The sequence below is a fragment of the Rhinatrema bivittatum genome, chromosome 3, assembly GCF_901001135.1.
Source record: "Rhinatrema bivittatum chromosome 3, aRhiBiv1.1, whole genome shotgun sequence".
NCBI classification, from domain to species: domain Eukaryota; kingdom Metazoa; phylum Chordata; class Amphibia; order Gymnophiona; family Rhinatrematidae; genus Rhinatrema; species Rhinatrema bivittatum.
Window position 1 is genome coordinate 192,224,612 of NC_042617.1, and position 25,748 is coordinate 192,250,359.

The 25,748-nt window shown below is 42.7% G+C and overlaps 1 protein-coding gene across 4 annotated transcripts in view; it reads right to left on the reverse strand.

Moving 5' to 3' along the window:
• STXBP5 (syntaxin binding protein 5) overlaps positions 1–25,748 on the reverse strand; it is a 1,098,992-nt gene that overhangs the window by 494,262 nt on the left and 578,982 nt on the right. For all 4 annotated transcript variants that reach the window (XM_029594044.1, XM_029594043.1, XM_029594042.1 and 1 more), the window contains exon 9: positions 8,719–8,797. In XM_029594044.1, the coding sequence (XP_029449904.1) occupies positions 8,719–8,797 (79 nt within the window). The remainder of the gene's footprint in view (positions 1–8,718; positions 8,798–25,748) is intronic.

Here is a 25,748-nt window from a genome sequence, read left to right on the forward strand (position 1 = left end):
CTGATACGGGTATCTCCCCCAACATCCTCTTCAGTAAACACTGAAGCAAAAAAAATCATTTAATATTTCCGCGACGGCCTTATCTTCTCTAATTGCCCCTTTAACCCCTCGATCATCTGACTCCTTCACAGGCTTTCTGCTTCGGATATATTTTTAAAAGTTTTTACTGTGAGTTTTTGCCTCTACGGCCAACTTCTTTTCAAATTCTCTCTTAGCCTGTCTTATCAATGTCTTACATTTAACTTGCCAACGTTTATGCATTATCCTATTTTCTTCTGTTGGATCCTTGCAATTTTTGAATGAAGATCTTTTGTCTAAAATAGCTTCTTTCACCTCCCATTTTAACCATGCCGGTGATCGTTTTGCTTTCTTTCCACCTTTATTACCTTCGCACTGTTAACCAGCATTTGGACGCGCGCTTTCGACGCACTAGCTTTACCCCTTATTCAGTAAGGGGTAATAGTGCATCGAAAAGTGCATCCAACTCCCCCGAGAATAATAATGCCCGCAACATGCAAATGCATGTTGATGGCCCTATTATAGTCTTTCCCGCGCGATACAGTAAGTAAAATATGCAGCTAAGCCGCACATTTTACTTTAAGAAATTAGTGCCTACCCAAAGGTAGGCGTTAATTTCTGCCGGCACCGGGAAAGTGCACAGAAAAGCAGTAAAAACTGCTTTTCTGTGCACCCTCCGACTTAATATCATGGTGATATTAAGTCGGAGGTCCAAAAAGTAAAAAAAAAGCAAAAAAAAATTTTTAAATCGGCCCGTGGGTTGAAAACCGGACGCTCAATTTTGCCAGCGTCCGGTTTCCGAACCCGTGGCTGTCAGCGGGCACTAGGGACATGCTAGTGTCCCTAGCGCCTTTTTTTACTGCAGGCCCTAATTTAAATATTTTGGTTTACTGAATCGTGCACACAGGACACTGGCCTGTGCGCGTGCCGGGAGAGCAGACGCTCTCCTGCGAACTTTACAGTATCGGCCTGTTATTGTGTGGAATACATCTGGAGTGTACTTCTACCATGGTATTTTTATTTATTTATTTTTTAACAATGACCATGCCTCTTGCACACTTTTTACTTTTGTAACTGCTCCTTTCAGTTTTTTCCTATTTTTCTCATTTTGTCAAAGTTTCCCTTTAGAAAGTTTAGAACGAGAGCCATGGATTTGCACACTGTCCCCCTTCCAGTCATTAATCTAGAACTGTTCTATACCTCTAAAGTTGCATAGCTTGAAAGTACAGCATTTCTTTAACTTAAATGGAGGGAGCTAATATAGTATCTGTAGTATCCACTTAGACCTCCTAGTTACATGACTTAAAGGATGCAGAGAAGAATCAGAAATGAAAAGCACAAAATCAACTTATTTCAAGAAGTTCAAAATATAGAAGCTTTTGCCTGGAGCAATGTTACAGCTACATATTTGTCTAAGTGCCAATACATGTCTGCATTATGGAGCTGCCGAAGGGCATCCCATATGGCAAAAGAAAGTTAAAATGACAGGAAATTAGAAAGGTTCCACCATTCCCCACAAATGCACCGATTTGGATAACACATATTCTTCCAGATCTTTTTCCCCACTTACATCTCCCTTATGGCTAAATTTGAACATCTGTAAACTAAATTTAATTTACAAATGTATCAGTTGCCTTTTCAGTAACACTATCCATGGTGTTGTACAATATAAACAGCATCAAAATCACAAGTACAAACAAAATCACCTGACCCAACTGAGAATATAAACACATATGCAAAATAAAATTAAAATTCAATCTCACCTCTCCAACCTATAATCAAGACAGTATAAAATTATATAAAACCTCCATTACACACAAAATGAAGAACCTTAAAAGGAACCATCATAACAGCAAACAACGATTCAATTATTGAAAAACATTCTAATTTTTACTGCTTTTCTAAAAGCTTAATACCCCTCCAAACAAATCTCTTAAGACAGCATTCCAGGGACAGGGAGCTACTGCATTAAAGGCCCTTTCACTCCTTTTTATTACACAGGTATCACGTACTGAGGCTATAACTAATAAAGGCCTCCCGTGACAATCTCAGCAATATCTTAGGACAAATAGGATGACATATTTGGGACCGATACTTGGTCTTTCCATTCGCTGCCAAGGTCCTACCCTTTATTTGCACCTTTACTTGGTGTGGTATAATAATGTATCACAGGTGCGATGCACCAGTACTAGGTACTGGAGCTAGAACACGTATCAGACAATTGTTTCTGGGCTGAGAAACGTGCCTAAAAAAAAACCCAGCGTGAACATTAATAGAATTAAACAGCAAATATGGGTAATTAGTAAAAGCATTCCTGAAAGTGAACAAGAAGTCAAAATTGAAATATATCCTAACTAAAACTAGCACTAGAGTAATCTGGAAATATCTGAGTGCCTTATTACTCCTGGGTCTGTACTCACTACACAGATGGAGGAAACAAATTAGGTCCATAGAGCCTTGATGGTGCAATGTAAAGCAGAAATAAGGCAGACACTGTAGAGACAGGCTTTAATTTAAATGAGCACTTATAAGATGCCAGCCATGTGAGCATGAACATGTGATGTATTAGTTTAACCTTTTTACAGGTATTCTTTTAGAAGACCATTTCCATATTTTTGTGCATAGCATATTTTGGTTTGATTCTCAAAAAAAAATGTCTAGGGCTGAATTTCAATAGTTCTTTTCTTATTTTGTATCTAACTCAAACCTTTTTTTTTTTTTTAATTAATAAATGCAGCAACATTTACAGAAATTTTAGCTTTTTGGCTATGACCAATTATGTTTTTGATAAGACAACTGCTTGAAAATAATTGATTTTACTTTTAATCAGGAAAATTACAGCTGTAAAAGTAAATGTGTTTTGTGTCTTTGAAAGCATGAATGTCACAAAAATATTCATCTTTGTTAGAGTTTCACTGAAAACATGGTAGAAAAATCCAGCAACACAGACATTATATTTCAGCTATGAATGAAACAACTATCAATTCATAAAAACACTGAAAGACCCATACAATCTGGGGGGTGAACGAGTGGAGCCCATCTGAATTTCTATCGTTATACAATGTGTGCTAAGCAATTATCAGAATCACATCCATATCAATCAATAACTACCAATCATAAAGAACTTTTGCCTCCCCAAAAACCAAACCGATTCCCCCCCTCCCAAAAAACATATACAAGTCCATATTCAATACAATGACCATCTAGAGGGGTTTTGTTTTGTGGGACTGATTGCAACTCTAGTGTTCTATGAGCCTCGCTTTATCTTGACTTAGTTTTTTCTACATAATGCAAGCCAAAATAACAAATCACATGGACAATATGGGAACAATGGCAATGTTAAATGTCTCACATGAATGGATTTTTTTACCCAGTAAAGGGGATTTATATTAAGGCTATACTGTCATTTAAAATGAAATAGGAAATGTCAATGCTCAGGGGCAGGGTAAGGGAGAGTGACTTTTTTTAAATTTGCAGGTGAGGAAACAGTGGCGTGAAGGGTGGTGGGCTGGCAGCCAGGTTTTAGTGCATGTGCCAATAAAGCACACTGCCAAAAAGACAGAAGAGAAAATGAAAAGCCTCCCCCCACCCAACAACACAGCAAATCATGCAAAATAAAAACCCTGCATACTCCTACTGTATATGTTTTTAGGATTTGGTTTTGGTGATTAGCTCAATGCCTTTCTTTTGCTGAAATAAAAATATTAAGAGCTGAAATTTTGGGGTAGATTATTATATGCAAGAACGCCACAATCTGGTCTGATGATTTTTTTTTCACGTCTATATAATAGCCATATTTGATTACTTCTGATGGACCCCACTACGAGCCTTTGCAAGGATCATTTTCATTGGCTAGCTGCTGATCACCAAGTGTGCATGCTTACGGATATATGTGGTATGAGCCACCACTAGTTGTTTTGACATACATCACATCTAAATTCTCTTTTTTTTTTGCAAGAGAATGACTCTCCCTCTGCTGACAGGAGCCCATCTGGTATATTATCATCTAGCCAGGTTCCACCGACATCAATTAATGAGGAAAGCATGTTTAGATCCAATCTTGTAATTAATCAGGTTTAGGGAAAAAAAAAAAAAAAAAAGACTCATTGCATTCAAATAAATTACAGCCCTTTACTATTTTTCCAGGACATGGGATCAAGGTAATTTAGCCCTAATTATCTAGCAGAAGAGGGTACAGAATGCAATGTTATGGATAGTGAAAGGATTTAGCTATTCTTAAGAACAAAATTACTGGCCATATGGATAGACATGGCTTGGGGGGGGGAGCAACAGATTTAGCTAATGGAATTATTCCTTTAATCTACTAGATTTCTTTTGAGCTTGTTAAATATGTAGATAAAAGTGAGCCTGTCAGAGTGTATCTGGATATTTAGAAGACATTTGACAAAATTCCTTATGAATGGCTCCTCAGGAAATTTAAAAGTCATTGGGGTAGGAAGTGATGTCCTATTATGGATTGGTAACTTGTTAAAAGACAGGAAACAAGAATGTAGAATTAAATGGTCAGTTTTCCCAGTGCAGAAGTGTAGACAGTGGTGTGCTCCAGGGAACTGTTTTAGGACTAGTACTGTTTAATATTCTAAAAAACAATATGAAAAAGAATATGGACCAAGATCAAAATTGCAGATAATACAAAATTATAAAAAAAAAAACCCAAGCTGATTGTAACTATAGAAGGACATTGGTGAGAATTAAGGACTGGGTATCTAATAGCAGACGAAAATTTAATGTGGACAAGTGCAACGTGATGTAAATAGGGAAAAATAATCTTAACTATAAGTACACAATGCCTGGCTCCGTATTAGGAATCACCACCTAGGAAAAATATCTGGGTCTCAATAGGGCACTACATTAAAATCCTCAGCTCAGTGTACAAAGCAATCAAAAAAGCAAACTGAACATGAGTAATGGTTTGAAAAGGAATGGAAAATAAAACAGATCATCATAATTCATCCATGGTATGACTGCACCTTGAGTACTGTGTGTGATTCTGGTTGCCCAGTCTCAAAAAATGATAAAAGAGCTAGAAAAGGTACAGAGACAGGCAAAAAAAATGATAAAGGGGAAAAGAGCTGCACTCAAAGAAAAATTAAGCATTCTTCAGCTTGGAGAAGAGACTACAGCGGGGATATCAAAGGGGTGCAGCAGGTATAGGGAACGGTTATTTGTTCTTTCAAATAGTACCAAGACTAGGGGACACTCCATGAAGCTGACAAGTACTAGATTTAAAACAAATTGGAGAAAGTATTTTTTCACTCAATGCACAAACTGGAATTTTTTTGCCAGAGGACAAGGTCAAGGCATCTAGCATAGCTAGGTTTAAAAAGAATTAAGTCCCTGGAGGAAAAGTCCATAGTATGTCAACTATTGCAAGGGTGGAGGAAAAGTCCATAGTATGTCAACTATTGCAAGGGTGCAGTGTGACTGCTGAAGTTGGTGGTGTATCAGAAAATTTTCTGCTGCCAAGTGAACATCTCTCTGAGTTGCCTCCTTCGCCTGACATCATCAATAAAGGCCAGGCTCAAAATGTCTTCTTTCACTTGCTAACACATGCGACACTGAGCAGGCTTTTAATGTCGTCAGGCTGTGGGAAGTAGTTCAGACTGTTGGCAGCCCAGAGCAGGAGCAGCACTTTACTTTCAGGCTGATACAGTGAGTGAGGGAGAGGGGGGAATGAGAAAGTGGAAGAGGGCATTTGGACGCATTTGGATGCGCGTTTTGGACGCACTAGCTTTACCCCTTCTCCATCACATGACAGGTCTATCCAGTAAAGTGCGGCCGCGTTTACTCCGCTCCTAAACCGCATTCTATTCACTTTCCGGCCGCGTTAGCCCTTCCTGCGATCCCGAATCCCCTTTAACCTACTCCTACTGCGTCCTAAAATCCCCTGGCAACCCCTTCCGCACGCGGCCTGCATATTGCATGCAAACGAGCGAATTAGCTATTCCCTAGCATCCCGTAACCCGCGCCCCGACTATCGCTAGTTTTCCCTGCCGTTTGCCGCTCGTTTAACCTGCTAACTTACCGCCTACCCTGACCCCTGTGGTAGAGGCAGGGGTAAGGGTAGGTGGCAAGCTTTCCCCCAGCCCCCGCTCACCTGCCCCGGCCGCGATCATGGGTGCCGGTCTCTGGGGCAGCCCCAGTCCTCTCCCCTCCTCCCGAAGTGCAAAAAAAAAAAAAAAAAGCGAAAAAAAACTTAAAAGCAAAAAGTAAGTCGCTTCGCCGCTTCACTCTTCCCTCCTCCCGGAGCAGGGCGCGAAAAGCAGCCTGCTCCGGGAGGAGAGATGACAGCGGCGAAGCAACTTACTTTTGTATCTGATTGGACCCGACAGCGGCGAAGCCGCGAAAAAAGCGAAAAAAACCAAAAGGTAACCCTGACCTGACCCGGACCCGACTTACTTTTGCAGCCGTCCGGCCATCTGTAGAAGAAATCGTTGCTCCCCTACCTCCCCGGGAAGATGGCTGCCAGCACGGGGGAAAGCGGCCCCTGTGCATTCAATTGGCTGCTCAAGACGTGACGTCAAACGTCGTGACGTCACGTCTTGAGCAGCCAATTGAATGCACAGGGGCAGCTTTCCCCCATGCTGGCAGCCATCTTCCCGGGGAGGTAGGGGAGCAACGATATCTTCTACAGATGGCCGGACGGCTGCAAAAGTAAGTCGGGTCCGGGTCGGGTCAGGTCAGGGTTACCTTTTGGTTTTTTCGCTTTTTTTTTGGCTTCGCCGCTGTCGGGTCCAATCGGATGCAAAAGTAAGTTGCTTCGCCACTGTCATCTCTCTCCCCTCCTCCCGGAGCAAGGCTGCTTTTCGCGCCCTGCTTCGGGAGGAGGGGAGAGAGATGACAGACTTCCTGGTATCTGTCATTTCAAATGACATTTGAAATGACAGATACCAGCGTGGCGTGAAGCCTTAGGCCCGCGCACCCAGGATACTGTATAGGTGCTCTATCCAGTAAAATGGGTTGCGCGGGCCTAAGGCTTCACGGACGCGGTTTACATTTAAATAAAATTAGTGTTCAGGATCGAGCGGTAGGTGAGCTGCACTGTGTGTGCGGCAACCGCGGGTGCCGCAGGCACTAACACAGCTCTTCCTACCGCTCGGTACTGGATAGACCTGATGATTATCTACTGAAGGAACACAGATGGCCATATTGATAGGCCTATATTTTTGTGATAAGCTTAACTGCTTCTAGCAATGAAGTCAGGTCTTCTTGATATGTTCTAATGCAGGGGTAGGCAGCTCCAATCCTTTAGTGCCACAAATAGGTCTGCTTTTCAGGATATCGACAATAATATCCTTGAGGTATATTTCCATGCACTGCTCCCATTGTACGCAAATGTATCTCAAGCAAATTCATTATGAATGTTCTGAAAACCAAAATGGTTTGTGGCACTCCAGAGCCAGAGTTGCCTATCCTTTATTCTATTGCCTCCCATGGTTCTATATCTGGAAAGATGTTCTCCAAATATGACATTTCCTTCACAGATTCACTACTGCCTAGGTACCCATAAACACAATACTTAAGCTTTGACATATTTGGGAAAGCATTTTCTTGAAGGTGGTCAATTTCATGCTCTGCCCCTTTTAACTTGCAGCACTACTTGCCCTCTTCATTTGGTTCACATTTAGATGATTCAAAACTATCAACATTTGCTAAGTTGTACTGCATTGCTTCTGCATACTGGCAAGTTAGGCGTGCTGTGGATCATGATCAGAGCAACTTAATCTTGTCGAACATGGTGAACAGCATCAATGATAATAAATAGCACAATATTTAATATTTCTTTTTACAATATCAGTGTACCCAGTGCTATAAAGACAATTCACAAGGTCTTAATGTTTCTGCCCAAGTGAGTTTACAACCTAAAGTCAAAACACAGGAAGGCTAAATGATTTTATCAATGGCGCACACAGTAAAATGTAGAGAGGAGACAAGAAATGTAAGGTCCTTGGATCACTGATACTCTGGTCCTTAATGGAGCAGAGCTCCGATTTTCTGGGTAATGAAAAAATAAAAATAAACCAGTACCAAATGCATGAATGTGTATCTCATGAATATTGATTGTGGAAATCCTGAAAACCAGATTGGTTTGTGGTGCTTGAAGTACAGAATTTGCCATCCTTGTTCTAGGTTCACAGCTATAAGGTCTAAATGACTTATACTGTTAGCCCTAATGTAATGCAAATAATAAATAAAAACATGTAGACCTGATTACTGAAACTTGAGCTGTCAACAGGGTTCTAACAAGCCACTAAGATGTAAACATTACACATAAAGACAGACAATATTGATCATGGATATCAATTTGATGACATCTCACCCATGGGAAAATCCCTGAATTTGGCACAGAGCTTTTCTATCATAGCCCATGATAGGGACGCTTCTGTCCCTCTCAGATTGACAGGTTTTCACCAATAAGTAAACATCAGTAAAGCTATGAAACAATGGCCTCTCTACTATGTCTACAGCATTGTGTATAATCTTCATGTTGATGATATTTCTGTAATTTTTACTGCTTGTAACATTGGCACATACAGAAAAATATGCGCACTAAAACACCATTTACCTGACAATGGCAAGAATTTGGATCTGTATAAATCGATCTACCTAATTTTGTTTTTACCCAGCATACCATCTGTTAAAGAACAAAATTAAATAACAGTAAGAATCAAACCTTACCCAGATCTAGCTGTTTTGTATTCCACTTTAAGAATAGGCTTGCAAGGTTCTGGTTTCCTTCCATCCTTTATCTGCTTTCCTGAAACAGAATATTTTCTCATGTTAACTTTTAAATGAATCTGATTTTTTTTAGCTGTATTTATGGGGAATTTCAATTTCAAAACAAAATTAAATGCTTCCTATCCATTCAAATATCTTGGGAGTTAGAGCAAATGCACTAGCAGATGATTTTTTTTTTTGTACAGCCCTGCAGTCAGAAACCTGACTTGAAGAAATACTTAACATCAAATACATTTACTGTGCATCAGAAGGATGGTGACATTTTAGTTCTCCGTGGTAGGTTGGCAGATTTAACAACATCTTACCCTTGACTTAGTAAACACTAAGGTAAACTATTCTTTTCAAACTGTAAAGCAGAGTTGCTTACCTGTAACAGATGTTCTCAGAGGACAGCAGGATGTTAGTCCTCACACTTGTGTGACATCATCAGATGGAGTCCCAATGCGGAAAACTTATGTCAAAGTTTCCAGAACTTTAACTAGGAACCTTGAGCATGCCTAGCATGCCCTATATCACATGTCCACATGGGGTCCCCTCTCCAGTCTTGTAACAAAATTATAATTAAAATAAAAAAAATATATATAAAAAAGAGAAACCCAACTTCGCAGGGGGGTGGGCGGGTTTCTTGAGGACTAACATCCTGCTGTCCTCCGAGAACACCTGTTACAGGTAAACAACTCTGCTTTCTCTGAGGACAAGCAGAATGATAACCCTCACACATGGGTAAATCCCTAGCTACAGGCTGCTTCCCAACACAAAAGGGGACCAACAGACACCCAACCGGCACAACATCACCAGTGCTGTTAGTAACAAAGGGGGAGACAGCCTGAACCCAAACAGATGGAAAGTTAGGTTCTACAGGTTCAGCACCAGCCATCCCTATCCAGACAGTAAGGAGTTGTGAATGTATGGAGAGAATTCCATGATGCATGTCTCATCCACAGGAACTGCTTGCAGTGGGCCACAGACACTGCCATGACTCTGACAGAATGAGCCTTGCCATGACCCCCAAGACGTAGTCCCGCCGGGGCATAATCGGAGATGTAATCTACTAGCCAATTAGATAGTGTCTGTTTGGCAATGGCAACGCCCAACTTATTCTTATCAAAAAAAAGAAAGAGTCAGGTTGGCTGTCTATGGGCTTCTATCTGCACCAGATAGAAGGTTAAGGCTCTCTTGCTGTCCAAACAGTGCAGTGCTCGTTCGCCTTGGTGCGAATGGGGCTGGCTAAAGAATGTTAGCAGGACAATTGACTGGTTAAGATGAAAGTTCGTTACCACCTTAGGCAAGACCACCCTGTCATAAAACAGTGTAAGGTGGATAAGCCACTAAGGCCTGGAGCTCACTGACCTTGTGCGCTGAAGTGACCGCCACCAAAATATGACTTCCAATTCAGGTACTTCAGGTCACAAGTGCACAGCAGCTCAAAAGGAGCTTTCATCAGATGAGTTACTACCATACTGAGGTCCCAAGACACAGCAGTCGGCTTTACGGGAGGCTTCAAATGAAGCATGCCCCACATGAATCATACAACTATAGGCTGTACAGAGATGGGTGTACCATCTATATCCTAGTGGTATGAGCCAATTACACTAAGATGAACTTTAACGGATTTGGTCTTTAAGCCAGTTCCAATTGGTGTAGAAGGTAGTTAAGCAGTTTTTGTGTGGGATAAGATCTAGGGCCTTCTGCTCACAACACATGAAAAACCTCCTCCACTTCAGTCTATAGGACTTTCTAGTTTAAGGCTTCTTAGAAGCCACCAGGACCAGAGACACATCCTCTGAAAGATCAAGCAGCTCAGGATTAACCTCTCAACATTCAGGCTGTGAGCGACAGGGCCTGGAGATTTGGATGCTGCAACCTGCCTTGATCTTGCATGATGAGATCTGAGGAAGTCCCTAGACTAATCGTTCTTTGGTGGACAACTCCGGTAGAGGTGTGAACCAGACCTGCCTCGGCCAATAAGGGACTATGAAAATCATAGTCCCCCTTTCCTCATGAAGCTTCAAGCGAGTCTCCGCCACTAAGGAAATCGGAGGATAAGTATACAGAAAACCCCTTCCCCAATGACTGGCATGGGCATTCAAGGCTGGTTAGAAAACTGACCTGTACAGGGAGCACAACAGAGGCAGGAATCACTGAAGGCTTGACTCAGCCTGTTACCACGATCGCCATCTCGGCCTGGTACATGGCTCTCAGTACCATCCCCTGGGACAAGTTCCTCGATCAGTTCTGGACCACTTCCTAACACAGGAGGTATGAACCCGAGCCTCCCTGCTTGTTGACGTACCACATGGCTACCTGGTTGTCTGTTTGGATCAGGAACTTTGTTGGACAGCCGATTTCTGAAAACCAATAGCGCGTACCTGATCGCCCGAAGCTTCAGGAATTGGATTTGAGAAGATCATTCCTGAGCAGACCAGAGACCCTGGGTGTTGAGCCCATTTACACAGATACATCTCTTGTTAGGACAATTTGGGTAGGGGGACTTCAAAAAGAGATCCACCATTCCAGATTTGAAAGTACCCGCCACCAGGACAATGAGTCCCGGAAAGACAGGGTGACTTGGATGCAATCCTAGAGGCTTTCAGAGGCCTGGCACTACTGTGACCTCAGAGTCCATTGTGCTCCTCCATGTGTAAACATGCCAAGGGAGAGACATTGACTATTGTAGCCATATGCCCAACAGCCTCAACATGTTCCAGGCAGACACCTGCTGGCCCTGTTGGATCTCTGCCTTGGTGGTCGTCAAGGTGATGGCCCTCTAGCGAGATAGGAAAGCCTTGGCCTGAGCTGTGTCTAGCAGGGCTTTATGAAGCCCAACTGAATTGACGGACTGAGATAGGACTTTGGGTAGTTGAAGACAGATCCCAGTGACACCAACGCCTGGAAAGAAGTGCATGGACTTGGCAGCTCCTCCCTGAGACATGCTCTTGACCAGCCAATCGGCTATGCACTCCCAGCCTGCAGAGGTGCGCCACCATCATTAAGGCCAGGCATTTTGTGAAGACCCATGGGGCTGACGCGAGCCCAAATGGCAACACCCAATACTGGAAGTGCTGTTTTCCCACCACAAATCGGAGATACTTCCTGTAACTGGGGAAGGTCTCGATATAAGTGTATGCGTCCTTTAGGTTGAGGGAGTATAGATAGTCCCCTTTTTGTAAAAGGAGGGGGAATCAAGGTGCCCAGGGAAACCATGTTGAACTTTTCTTTGAAACTTGTTCAAGGCCCTCAGGTCTAGGATGGGACAGATTCCTCCTGTCCTCTTTGGAATCAGGAAATACCTGTAGTAGAATCCACACCATCTTTGCCCTGGTGGTATGGGCACGACAGCTCTGGCCATTGAGAGGGAGGAGAGCTCTGCTAATAGAACTTGATTACAAGCCACCAAGATGGGCATGGAGGACAATTTGGCAGGAAACCCAATCAATTCAATTGGTACCCTTGTCAGACGATGGACAGAACCCACTGGTCCAAGGTTATACTAGGCTACTGGTTCACAAAGAACTGCAGCCTGCCCCTGACCAGATGGTCCATCATTAAGGTATGGGCAACTAGCATATGCTTCGAGTCAAACCCCCTACCCTGGAGTTGACTGAGGAGCCAGCTGGGGTTTAGGGGCTCTCTGCTGCCTGGGATGGCTGCAGGAGCCCTGGTGGTTTTGACAGGAATGAGGGGGCGAAGGATAGCACTTCCTTTGGTGAAAGACTTCCTTGGCCCCTGTCTTGCCGACATCCTAGAAGAAGAGGGCAGGTCTGGAGTGCAAGCAGAGACTTATTGGAGGGTTTTCATGGTGGTCCCAAAGTTAGGGGTGCTGGAGCCTTCTCTCTGAAGAGATTCTTCCCAGTACATGGCACTTCAGCAAGTCATTCCTGTATGTTTGACAGAGAACCGAGGCCCGCAGCCATGTCATTCTTTGGGTGCTGATCCCACTGCAGAGACTCTTGATGCAGTCTCAAAAATATTGTAGGTTGATTAGACCTTGTGCTTTCTGCACTCCAGGCCCTTATACACCAGCGACATGAACGTGTCCTGCTGCTGTTGAGGCAGCTGCTCAGTCACCTCCTGCACCTACTTCCAGATGTACCACGAGTAATGGCTCATGTAGAGCTGGTAGGTAGCATTAAAGGCAATAAAGCATGGCACCTTGAAATTCTACCTTGTTCATCGCTCTATGGTCCTTCCCTGGGCATACCGAGGAATAAGTTGGAGAGCGCTTCGACCAGGGTACCAATTGGTGGGGGCAGCTAACACTTATTGAATCCAGCAGCCTTCTGGATGAGATAGACCCTGTCTACCTTATTAATGGGAGGCACTGTGAGGAGGTGTTCCCATATCAACAGCAGCAACTCAAGGATCTCATGTACTGGGACTGCCAGATTATCCTTAGGAGGCTCTACAAACTGGAGGAGCTTGAGCATTTTGTGCCTGGCATCATCCTCCATTAATAACTGAAAAAGTATGATTTCTGCCATCACCCTTGCAAAACCTGCAAAGGTTAAATCCTTAGGTGGAGACTCCTTTGCTCCTCTGGAGAAGGATTTGAAGGGAGACCCCTCTGAGGACTCAAACGTTATCCCCCAAAGGTCATAGGATTCCTCATCCTCACTGTAAGCAACAGAGGATGGGTCCCTATGTTCTCAGCCGTTCATCCAGAGGTGCAGGCACCAGTAAAACTGGATGGGGCAGGCCTTGGCAGAGCTTCCTCCTCCCTCACAATCAGTGATGACCACCATATTGTTAGGGGGAGGCATCGGTGCCCGACAGGGCACTGATGCTGTCTCGGGAACAAATGCCAGCTGGGTCAGTAATGCACGAATGAGCACATTGAACTTCTCCAGAAGCAGTACGAGGTTGGGCGGCACCGGGTCTGCTGACATCGGTGCCACAGACTGAAGCCTTGCAGCACCAGGTCCACCACTAGGAATACTCAGCGCTCCAGCTCCTCCTCAAACATTGCCGATACTAACACAGACTGGGAGGAAGGGGGTGGTCAGATCTTTGGACCCTCAAGGTGGATTGGTGATTGGCATCAGGATCGACCCTGTGCACCAATGGAAGATTACACTCCTTGCCACAGGGTCACTTTGGGGGCATCGTGGCAAAGCTGGTTCATCCCCGTTCCCAGCACCATGCATAGATGCATGGCCAGGTCTTTCCCCAGTGCAGAGGCTGATGCCAAGGATCCAGATGTCCTTGGCCTGAAGGAGAGAGATCATGGTTGGTCTCTTGTGCCCCTATCTGCTGATGACATTGATGAAACAGACAGTCCCACCGATGTCGATGGCTCGGTGTCCATCAGTGAGGCTCCTTGGTCCTACTATGCAGATACTGCAGGCTCGGATTTCTTCAACCCAAAGAGCTGCTCCAATCTTGTCGAGTTGATGCTGGTCTCCCTTCAGGGTCATCTGAGCGCATAAACAGCATCCCCAGACGTAATGCGATGCTCCCAGGCAGAGGACAAAACTCATGCGGATCTGTGATGTACATGACCCTTGGGCACCGGGGCATCGCCAAAAATGGAATGTGGCCATGTCGGATGAAGACGACAGCAGGAGGGTATCGATGGCCGATGGACAAGTTGCACCGCCAACATGGGGAGTCGACTGCAAAAGGAAACTTACCCGAATTGCCGAAAACCCTGACTAGGAGACACTTTTCAATTATCTGTCTAAATGGCTTTTGAATATTGACCTTATGATCTTTTTCTGCCATCATGTTTTTGTATTCCCAGTTATGGCAATGGGAAATTCAAAACTGGTGAGGGACTTGCTGGAACTATAACAATCCTAGTGCTACACTGCAAATGGACATATTGGCAGCAGAAAGGGCTTTTCTCAGCTGTTCATACCCCTTCTCATTTGGTTATGAGCACTCCTGCAATCGAGACAGAACAAAGCAGGGGAAGGGAGAGGTAGAAAAAATTTGAAAATGGGGAGATAGCAAAGAGAGGCAAGAGAAGGGGAGAATGGAATAAAGAGCAAATAGAGAAAAAAAAACAGGGAGCAAAGGGGTGAAAGGGACAGGAAGGAGGATCTTGGGTGCAATATCACTAAGCAGAGGAAAAGATAGATAAAAAAAGATCATAGTGCGGAAGGGATTGGGAAGACAGTGGTGGGAAGGGAAAACAGGAGGAAAAATTTAGGAGCCAATGTATTATGTGCAATCTCTGGGATATGTAAGTGCCAGACATTGCCTTATGTGTAGTTGATGCTACCAATAAAATGGGTACCCTCCTGAATGACAAGTACACAGTACCTGAAATCAACACATTAACTCTAATCATAGGCTAAACAATTACTGTCATGGTTAAAAGGTGAGGTGGGAGAGACTATGCTAGCCAAAAGAACATCTTTCAAAAAAATGGAAAAGGTATCCGAATGAAGAAAACAGTAAACAGCATAAGCATTGGCCACTTAGATGCATTGTATTGCTAAGGAAGGCAAAGACTCTCTCGCACACACATATCCTCTCATATAGGGTCCCTCTCTCTTGCATATACATCCACACAATCTCCCTTTCTCGCTCACGCATATACCCTCACACAGGCTATCTATGACTCTCTCTTATACAACCCTTCATAGAGGCTCTGTCTCACACCTACACAATCCCTTCACACAGGCTAGCACCCTCACATACACATGATCCCCTTTTTCATGCACACGAGCTCCCAATCTATCACACACATACATACTCCTTCACAATCTCCTCATATAGGCTCCCTCTCTCTGGTACCCATACTCAAGTATCCCCCGTGCTCTCTCTCACACCCCCCTACTTACCCCCCTGGTCTCTCTCACATATCTCCCCCTCCCCCACACCCCTCCCCTTTCCTCACACTCCCCTGCCCTCTCTTTACATCCCCTCCCCCCCCACACATCTCTACACTCTCTCACCAGGGCCCTCATTTTCGCCACAAACATCTCACCGGGGCCTTCATCTTCACCGTGAACAGCGTGCTCTGTTCACAGTATGCTGGGGCCTTTATCTTTGCTGCAAGCTATGCATGCTCAGTTCATGGCATGCCGGGGTCTCCTCTGCCATTTTCTGCACAGAATTTGGCAATTCTGTGCAGGGGTGGGGGGTAGGGAGGAATTCTGCATAGATTCTGTACTCTGCAGTAGCGCAGAATTCCCCCAGGACTATACGGTAGTGGGGGGGGGGGGGGGGAGGATCATTACAGGGCGTCAGCGTGCAACAGCCAACAGGCCTCACACTGATTCTATGTCCTCCTGCCACTGTCTGCCAAAGGCATCTGGTCAATGAGCTGCTCCCCAGCAAATCCCATTCTGGAGAGCACTGTGCTTAATCTATGGGCCAGATGTTTATAGTGTTAGGACCCTACGTAATAGCCCTGTTTGCCTCCCTGTAAATGCCATGCCTGCTTATAACCACTAATTGCAAGTTACACTATTGGCTATCCCCCTGCTTCAGCATATAGCTCAAGCTTCTCCTATCCACCTACAAGTTGCTATACTCTGCAGCATTACCTTTTTCCATCTCCATCACGGCCTCCCATCGTTAATTCCAGCATTTGCACTTCTATCTTGGAACAGCCTCCCTTGGGTGATGCATCATATCCCTTTCCTTTGGCCATATTGAAATTCCACCTAAAAGCCACCTTTTTGAGACTTTTCAAATCTTAAAAACTTTTCTAATCACAGTCTTATCAATTTTAACCATTTTTACTGTAGTAATAAATTCTCTGAAATGTCTTAATTAGCTTGCAAGCTCCATGAAGCAGAGACGATCACTTATGTAAACCTATACAGCACTGCATATGTCTTACAGCATTACAGAACTATGTAGCAATAGCAACAGCATGAAGTCAGCACTGGCAGAAGCAGAGGACTGAAATAAAGATGAATGAAATAACACCCCCCCCCTATAAATAGGTAAAGAAACTCCTTCCTAAAGTCACACCTTTAGCCAACTACAAGAAAATAACATGAACGGGTAACCAGAGAACCCTGACTAAAACCCATATGCAAAACAGAAGCAAAATATTGGATAAATGCAAAGTTATACAGAGGTATGAATTATGTATAGTCATTGGTTTTCTGCAAATAAAGATTTGGATCAGTATTTGCATACAATATCAAATGGAACACATTGAGAGGTAGTGCAGAACCCTTGTAAACATTTTTATGAGACTTCAACAGGAATAGATGCAATAACCCCATATATTAGCTTTAAAAAAAAAAATTCATATTCTCTGAAATACTGTGCTTAATTTTTACTCACTGTTAAATTCCATTGCAGATCATGTGCCAAAACATTACTTTACATTAGTAAATGCTTCACAAACATGTAAAAGCATTTGATGCTGTAATATTTTGCAATACATAAGACAACTAACAGCAAAAAAAAAAAAAAAAGAAAATCTTTTAATATATACATTTTGCTGAATGCTTAACTTGCATTTGGTAAAATTTTGCTTCAATTAGCTTTATATGAAGCACAACAGTAGTTTTAGCATTCCCTGTCATGGGTGAGCTATTTATTTCAAGGATTTTTCTACTCACTGCACTATCGGAGTAAGCAAGGTGCAGAATTACTGAATAATTTACCAGAGTAAAAAAGAGCCATACATCAATAGGGCTAAGATGAAGTTACGTGTCTAGAGACCATGCAACAGTACTCATAGATCGGTAGGATTAAATATTTGAGCCAGGGCAGCAGGGGATACAAAACAAATACAGTCAAGGATCAAAACAACAGAATGAAGGAGATGAGTGAATCCTAGTGAAAAGTTGATCATATGACCTATCCAGTCTGCTTGCTAAGGATATATTCCTGCTGCCAGTCAGAGCATAACTGCTTATAAGATATTATTCCTTGGACCAGTTTTGTCCTTCTCCTCATCAGATCATATAACACCATTTGATCTACACATTATTCAAGGGCAGCTTTTGATAGTGTAGGATCTTAATTCAACTACCATGCACTGAATTGTGCTCATTAGTGGAAAGACAGTATTTTGATAGGTGGACAGAGAAAGTAGTAGTTTGATAACTGACAAAGATGCCCTGAAGCATCTTTGAAATGTACAATCTTTATTGCTAATATAGGGGGTTATTTTCCAAGCCGTGATAGGCCCTTATCGCATGCTTAGGGCCTTATTGCACGTGACAAGAGCCTTATCGCGGTGGTAAGATTTAAATTAGGGGGAGGGGAGGAGTTGAGGCAGAGTTAGGGAGGGAATTATGATAATCAGCGGTAGCACCGTGGGGAATAGCACCACCTTTTACGGTGGCGCTATGCCCGCGATAGCCTGCAGCCAGCCACATTGCAGCAGGCAGAATCGCACCTCCGTGGAGCGGCCGGCTGCAGGCTATCGCCCAACCGCCCCCTGCTTTGCCCCCACCCCCACCCCCCTGTAGTGCAGGGCTCATCATTTTGCCCATAGCTTGCTGTTGTAGAATTTTGAAGTTATTTTTGTAGACTCTCTTTTTGCAACTGATTCAATCATAATATTCATGGCTGAGTGACAGCTCATATCTGACTAATCTCAGGGAAAACACTAATGAATAAGAAATATTTTATATGACTAAAGTATATTTAGCTTCTGGTTCACTGTGCATGAAATTATTTTGTTTTAAAAGGCATCTATAAATTGGTGCATAAGTTTAGTTACATAAATGCAGCATTTACTCAGATAGCAATGCTGGAGTGGAAGTCGGGGGGGGGGGGGGGGGGGGCATGACTAATGGGTTCCGAAGGAGCTCTGGTGCCCCACCCCCATGAAGGACTGTTGCTGCAATGAATGAAGCTTAAGTGATTTGGGAGAGGTATGAGAGGGTATATATAGGAAACTCCCTCAGAACACCGGACCAGCCATTTGCTATCTGGGCCAGTCCTCCTTGAGAACCAACCCCGCAAGGGATTCTGGGCCAAGGGAGGCTCCCCTCACTACAGGACTAAGATATCAAGGCCCAGAAGGGTTAGAGAGTCCTCAGGGAGAAGGAAGGAAGACAACCTTTGCAAGGACTACTTATATCGGACTATTTTTGATTGAGACAAGAGACTGCTGAAATAAGCAGCTTTTAGGTTGTACTTTTCCTTGTTCGCAAATAAACTATTGTTTATGTGGAACCAGTTGGAGTTTGACCCTTTTGTTCTTCTGGCTGTTTCCCAATGGTCCACAATGGGATATAAAACAGACAAAAAAAAATCCCCAGGGTTTTTGGAATAAAGGCTCATGATGCTGTAACTCAGAGGACAGTTACAATTGATTTAGAAGCCCAAATGAGCAGGAGGGAACCCTCTATCTATAAAGGAAAACACTATAAAAATATATAACACGGATCCTTATATTAGTACTACATTGCCAGGCCCAAAAACGTGATAAGACAAATATAGATAGTGGGAATAGGCCAAAATTTTATTTAGACAATAAAATAACTCCAAATGATAGCAAATTAAAAGGTATACAGTATACAATCCCCTCTCTAGTATTCCCCATGCCAAGTAGGTCTGGTATCTTAGTCTGAGTTATAGCTACTAGCCCATACCAGAGTTACAAGAGTCACAATGGCTACAAGGCCAAATTAAAGACAAAGATAAATTAAAGTCACTATAAGTCAACTGATGGGGGGGCTACCAGATGTGCTAGCAAGTTGGCATTGACCTGACTGGGGTGGATAGTATACCTTGCAGACCCCCACCATCACATCACTAGGTCGTAAGTTCTGGCCGGCCATTTTGATCTGCAGCAATGTTAGGTTGTGTTAGCTCAAGTCTCAAAGCTTATAATATTCTCTGTTTTATTCTCCAGTACTTTCCTAATAATTCCTAATTTTGTTTGCTTTTTTGATCACCTCCTCACACTGAACCAATGATTTCAAAGTATTTTCCACAATGATGCCCAAATCCTTTTCCTGGGTGGTAACCTAATAGGGAACCTAACATCATGTATCTACAGTGTGGTTACTGTTCCCCATGTGAATCACTTTGTACATGTCTACATTCAGTTTCATCAGTCATTTGGATGCCCAGTTTCCATGACTCATAAGGTCCTTCCGCAAATTTTCACAATCCACCTCTGATTTAACTACTCAGAATAATTTTGTGTCATCTGCAAACAATAATCACATCACTCTTTGTACCCTTTTCCAGATCATATATCTATCTATATCTATCTATCTATATATATATCAAAAAGCACTGGTCCAAGTACAGATCCCTGATCCAGTCCACTGTTTACTTTTCTCTACTGAGAAAACTATTTAGTCCTACTCTGTTTCCTATCTTTTAACCAGTTTACAATCTACAATAGTACATTGCCTCCTATCCCATGACACTTTTTCTCAGGAGTCTCTCATGGGCTTTGTCAAACACCTTCTGAAAATCCAAATACACTATATCCACCAGCTCACCTTTATCCACATGTTTATTTACCCCCTTCAAAATATATAGCTGATTTGTGAGGCAAGACTTCCCTTGTGAAAATCCATGCTGGCTGTGTCCCATTAAACCATGTCTTTCTATATGTTGTGTTGATTTTGTTCTTTAGAATAGTTTCAATGATTTTTGCATGCAATTAAGTCAGGCTCACTGGTCTATAGTTTCTCAGATCACCCTGGAGCCCTATTTATAGATAGGCATCACATTGGCAACCCTCCAATCTTCCAGTACAATAGATGATTGTAATTATAGTTCTGGTATTTGCATGGGAAATATATATGAATAGGTAAATTAATAAAACAAATAGATCTGCAATTTCATTTTTTAGCTCTTTTAGAACTTTGGGATGTAAACCATCCAGTCCAGGCAATTTGCTACTCTTTAGTTAGCCAATCTGCCCTTTTACATAATCCAAAATCACTGTGATTTGTTTCAAATTTTCCAGGGAGGAAGACTCAGAACCAATGTCAAGAAGTATTTCTTCACGGAGAGGGTGGTGGATGCCTGGAATGCCCTTCCGGAGGAAGTAGTGAAGACCAGAACTGTGAAGGACTTCAAAGGGGCGTGGGATAAACACTGTGGATCTATAAAGTCTAGAGGACGTGTGAATGAATGTGGAAAAAAGGTTTTGCATTCACAAAAAAGTAGGGAGTAGCTTGCTTGTTACGGCGGTTACTACCCCAAACCAAATAAGCCTGATACTTCACTTTCAATGCATATCCAACATAGTTCTCTGCTTCAATGGCAGGGGGGAAAGTCTGATACTTCACTTCCAATGCATATTCAGCATAGCTCTCTACTTCAACAGCAGGGGGAATGAAGAAAAGTGGATCTATATACAGACAACAACCAACAAGGACTGAATTACATAGTCTGGGTAAACAAATAAGCATGGGTGTAGCTTGCTTATTGCAGTGATTACTACCCCTAACTAATTAAGCTAGATATTTCACTTAGATGCAGCTCCAACATTGCTCTCTGCATTAATGGTGGGAGTGGAAGGGAAATAGAACCAAAAGATTACTAAGAGCCAAGAGTAACAGAAAAGTATGAGAGAAAAAAAAAGTGTGAAGCTTGCTGGGCAGACTGGATGGGCCGTTTGGTGGTCTTCTGCCGTCATTTCTTTGTTTCTATAATAAAGGGGGAGATGATGGTGGTGGGAGATTTTATCCTGCTGGATGTAGATTGGACTATCCTGCCTGTGGAATTGGTTAGAAGTACAGAGATCATGGACTCCTTTCGAGGGTTTTTCTATCAGACAAATAGTAGTGGAATCTATGAGGAAAGAGGTAATTCTGGACTAGGCAGTTACTGAATGAGGCAGGTGTCTTGGGATGAATGCTGGAGTATTATGGAACTTAAAGTTGCAGAGTAATCCTTAAGAGAAGGCTGACCCTGTGACAGCATGGACAGGTAGTTAAGTATTTACCAAAAGAAAAGAATATGGATTAAGGATGCTTTACTTAAGAGACACACTGCTCATGATCCCAACCTAAAACATGGGCTAGCTGTGCTCAAGGCTAACCATGGAGTCACTTCAACTACTCTTACGAGAAGAACACTCAGCACCTCCTCTTTCTTCAGCATTAGCCAGCAGAACCGTCCCTTTAGTATGCATCCTTATTCCCACACAGACTGACCATTTTATCTCATCTCAATCTCTCTGAGAATTATAGAAATGCCCCAGCAGTCTAGAATACTTGCCCTAGCTCCATTAGCAACCTGGCTTCAGGCTCCAAATGTTACTTTAAACCCCTTTACTGTGATTTTAAGAGACATTCAGCATGGCTGAGATTTCCTCTCTAGTAATTTCATTCCCTTTAAACTATCATGCCCAATGTTTGGCTTCAGCTCCCAGAAGCTGCATTGTCTCAGTCCCTCTATTTACACAGTCATTTTTTCCATATTCCTTCTTTTGAAAAGTGAAAACACAGCAGGGCTTTCAATAACAGCAACTTTTTATTGGTAGGAGTTTTGCACATAAGCACCTTTACATTTCAACAGAAGAAACATCTTTTTGCAGAGAGGCAGGAACACAGTTCTCAAGACAGAAATCATAATACACTTTGCAGTGGAACACCAGTTGTAGTATTCCATCATGCCATAGCAATCCCACTCTCCAGGCTGAACCCAAACAGCTGATTTTCAGTTAGGGTTTCTGTATCTCTTGCAGTCCCCTTACTCTTAGTTAAGCTCCTCCCAAGGCAGCTATAACCAACAATGCTTGACCCCTACTGGGCTTCTCTCTCTGCTTTATTTTGTTAATGAGTACTTATCTTGGACCACTGTTTACTTCTCACTTAAACTGCAACAGATCCTGCCTCTTAGTAAACATACAGCATTTTACCTCTGCACTAATAAACTGACCAAAGGAAAAACAACCCACAAACACCTGAAGCTCTGTATGGCAACTCTGTATTCTATCTAGTTCTCACAGGACTTCAAGAAAGTCTTTTCTTTTACTTATTGCTCACCAAGAAAAAAAAGCACAGTCCTTAAGCTTACAGATATCAGCTTTCTTTCCAACAAAAATAAGGAAGACTTCACTTAATCTTATGGATTGCTTGTTAAATCCTTTTTCTGGATCTGGGTCCTCTGATTCTTCCTCCATTTCACCAAGCTCTTGGGATGAGATACCTCTATGGTACCGAGAGCTTAATCTCTGTAGCTGTGCTGTCTGGGTTGCTGTCTTCCTGTGTATCCCTCCTCCTCCTCCATTACTGGCAGCACTCGTTTTATACAGGTGCTAGCCTATTACTGCAGGAGTGGGTTGCTACACCCTGTCATACCTGCCTACTCAAATTATCCTAGCTTCATACTCCCAAGACATCTGGAATTTATAGTTCTTCCTGGCATCCTTCTTAGCAGCATGCTATTTCTAATTCTCCCATAGACCCCTATTAGAGGAACTCTAGAGATTTTCCTGCCTTTTGAAGGGCAGGAACTAAAGCAAAACTAAGTGAATTATCACAGTTATGGAGAAAGTGTTTCTAGTGTGCGGGTAAGCACCCACAAATGATCATCAGATGTTATGGTTTGATATAATGGCCAAGACAGAGAGGAATCATATAAATATCCTGGATTTTAAAAATACCAAATTTAGTAAAGTGGGAAAATTTCTAATGGGGGATGTTGGTAAGGCACAAAAATGCAGATAAACTAGAACAATAATGAGCTAAACTAAAAGGAGCTATTGAAAGAGCAACATCTTTATATTAAGAAAATAAATAAAAATAAGAGGAAAAAGACCAATATGGTTTTCAAAAGAAGTGACTTTAAAAAATAAGGGAAAAAATTGCATTCAAGGCATATAAAGGATGTCAGGGTAGCATATAGAAGAATATCTGGTAAATTTGAAAGAGGGACAGAAAGTAATCAGGAAGGCAAAAGGCACAAGTGGGGAAAACAAAAGAGACAGTAGTGGTAAAGCAAGGTGAAGAGACAAGGTTTGTCAAGGAAAGGAAAATAGGCAACAGTGGTAGGATTATAATACAGAGAAGAGGAGAAATGTATGAAAAGGGACAATAAAAAGGAAAAAAAGCAAAAATTCTAAACATGTTTAATTATTGGAAGAAGAAACTGGAGATGGACCACTGATTGTTGGCAAGATAATTTATAATAGAGAGGTAGATGATATACCATTTATGAAAGAGAGGGTTTGCATGGAACTAGAAAAACAAAGCCATGGGACCAGATGGAATACATCTCAGGATATTAACCAACCTTAAACTAAAACACTTCCAATACGCAGACGACGTGCAAATCTTGATCCCCATCAAAGAATCCATTACCAAAACACTCGAGCACTGGGAAAATTGAGCACTGGGAAAATTGCCTCCGAGAGATTAACCGTCTCCTCGCTAGTTTAAACCTAATACTAAATTCAGCTAAGACCTCCTCATCTCCCCGGAAAATAGTAATACCACACAAAGTGCACCATCTAATATATTCGTCACCCAAGCAAGAGACCTAGGAGTATTAATCGACAACCACCTGAACTTAAAAACCCATTCATCAACCACACAACCAAGGACTGCTTTTACAAACTGCAGGTACTAAAAAGAATCAAACCACTCCTTCACTTTCAAGACTTCAGAACTGTCCTCCAAGCCGTAATTTTCTCCAAGATAGACTATTGTAACTCTATCTTGCTAGGTCTCCCTTCCTCCTCCATCAAACCTCTTCAGATGCTCCAAAACGAGACAGCCAGAATCCTGACAAACACTAGAAGAGACCACATCTCTCCCATCCTTAAAAATTTACACTGGCTGCCAATACATTTCAGAATTCTTCACAAGTCCATCACCATCATCCATAAATCCATCATCAAGCCACTCTTAATCTTCAAATCCCGCTCAGACTACATACCTCATCCAGACCCATCAGAGAAGCCTAAAGAGGATCACTGCCTGTCCCCCAAACCAAATCTACACATCATCTAGCATTCAGAGACCAGGCCTTCTCTACAGCGGGACCATCTATATGGAATGCCATTCCCCCTGATCTCAGACAGGAACCATGCTTACTAACATTCAGAAAAAGGCTTAAGACTTGGCTGTTTAAACAAGCCTTTCCCGAACCTAACTGAAGCACCACAATAACTATTGAGTGACTTTCAGCACAATGTAAATAATTGCTCATCCTACTGTTGTTACTCTAGCTTTGTCTTCTCCTTCCCCTAGTTCTAGCACCCTTGTTTTATTGTAAATTTTTTGCTCCTCTTCACTTGTTAAATGTTCAAGGCTTTTTACACCCCCTGTTAACTGTAAACCAGAATGATGTGATTGTATCATGAATGCCGGTATAGAAAAGCTCTAAATAAATAAAAAATAAATTAAGGAAGACAGAGGGGTTCCTGTAGGTTTGCTGAAGTAGCTGTTCAATAAATTTTTGGAGACTGGAATGGCTCTGTTGAACTGAAGGAGGGCAATGTTATATTTTATTAAATGGGTAATAGGGAAGAGGTTGGAAATGTAGAGATTACTTACCTGATAATCTCGTTTTCCTTAGTGTATGCAGATGGACTCAAAACAAGTGGGGTATAGTGTGCTCGTGCTAGCAGTTGGAGATGGATCTGACGTCAGCACGGGTACATATACCCCCACAGGAAGTGAAGCAATTCAGTAATCTTCCTTGCAAAGCTGTCATAGCTATATGAGTGCTGACCGATCGATTAATTACACAGGATTACCCTGACCGGTTGATGGTAGCTGGAGACCGCCAGGATTCTCAACCGGAAGACGTCGACACCCGGCAGGGTGGATGCCCTATGTAGTAAAACATGGCTTACCTTGAGCCTGTGAAATCCCGTGAATATTGGCAGCCAGGCGGGATGCTGAGTCCATCTGCATACACTAAGGAAAACGAGATTATCAGGTAAGTAATCTCTACATTTCCTAGCGTGTAGCAGATGGACTCAAAACAAGTGGGATGTACAAAAGCTACTCCTGGACTGGGCGGGAGGCTGCCCAAGGTCCGTGTAGGATTGCCCTCGCAAATGCTGTGTCCTCCCTGGCCTGGACATCCAGACAGTAAAATCTGGAGAAGGTATGGAGGGA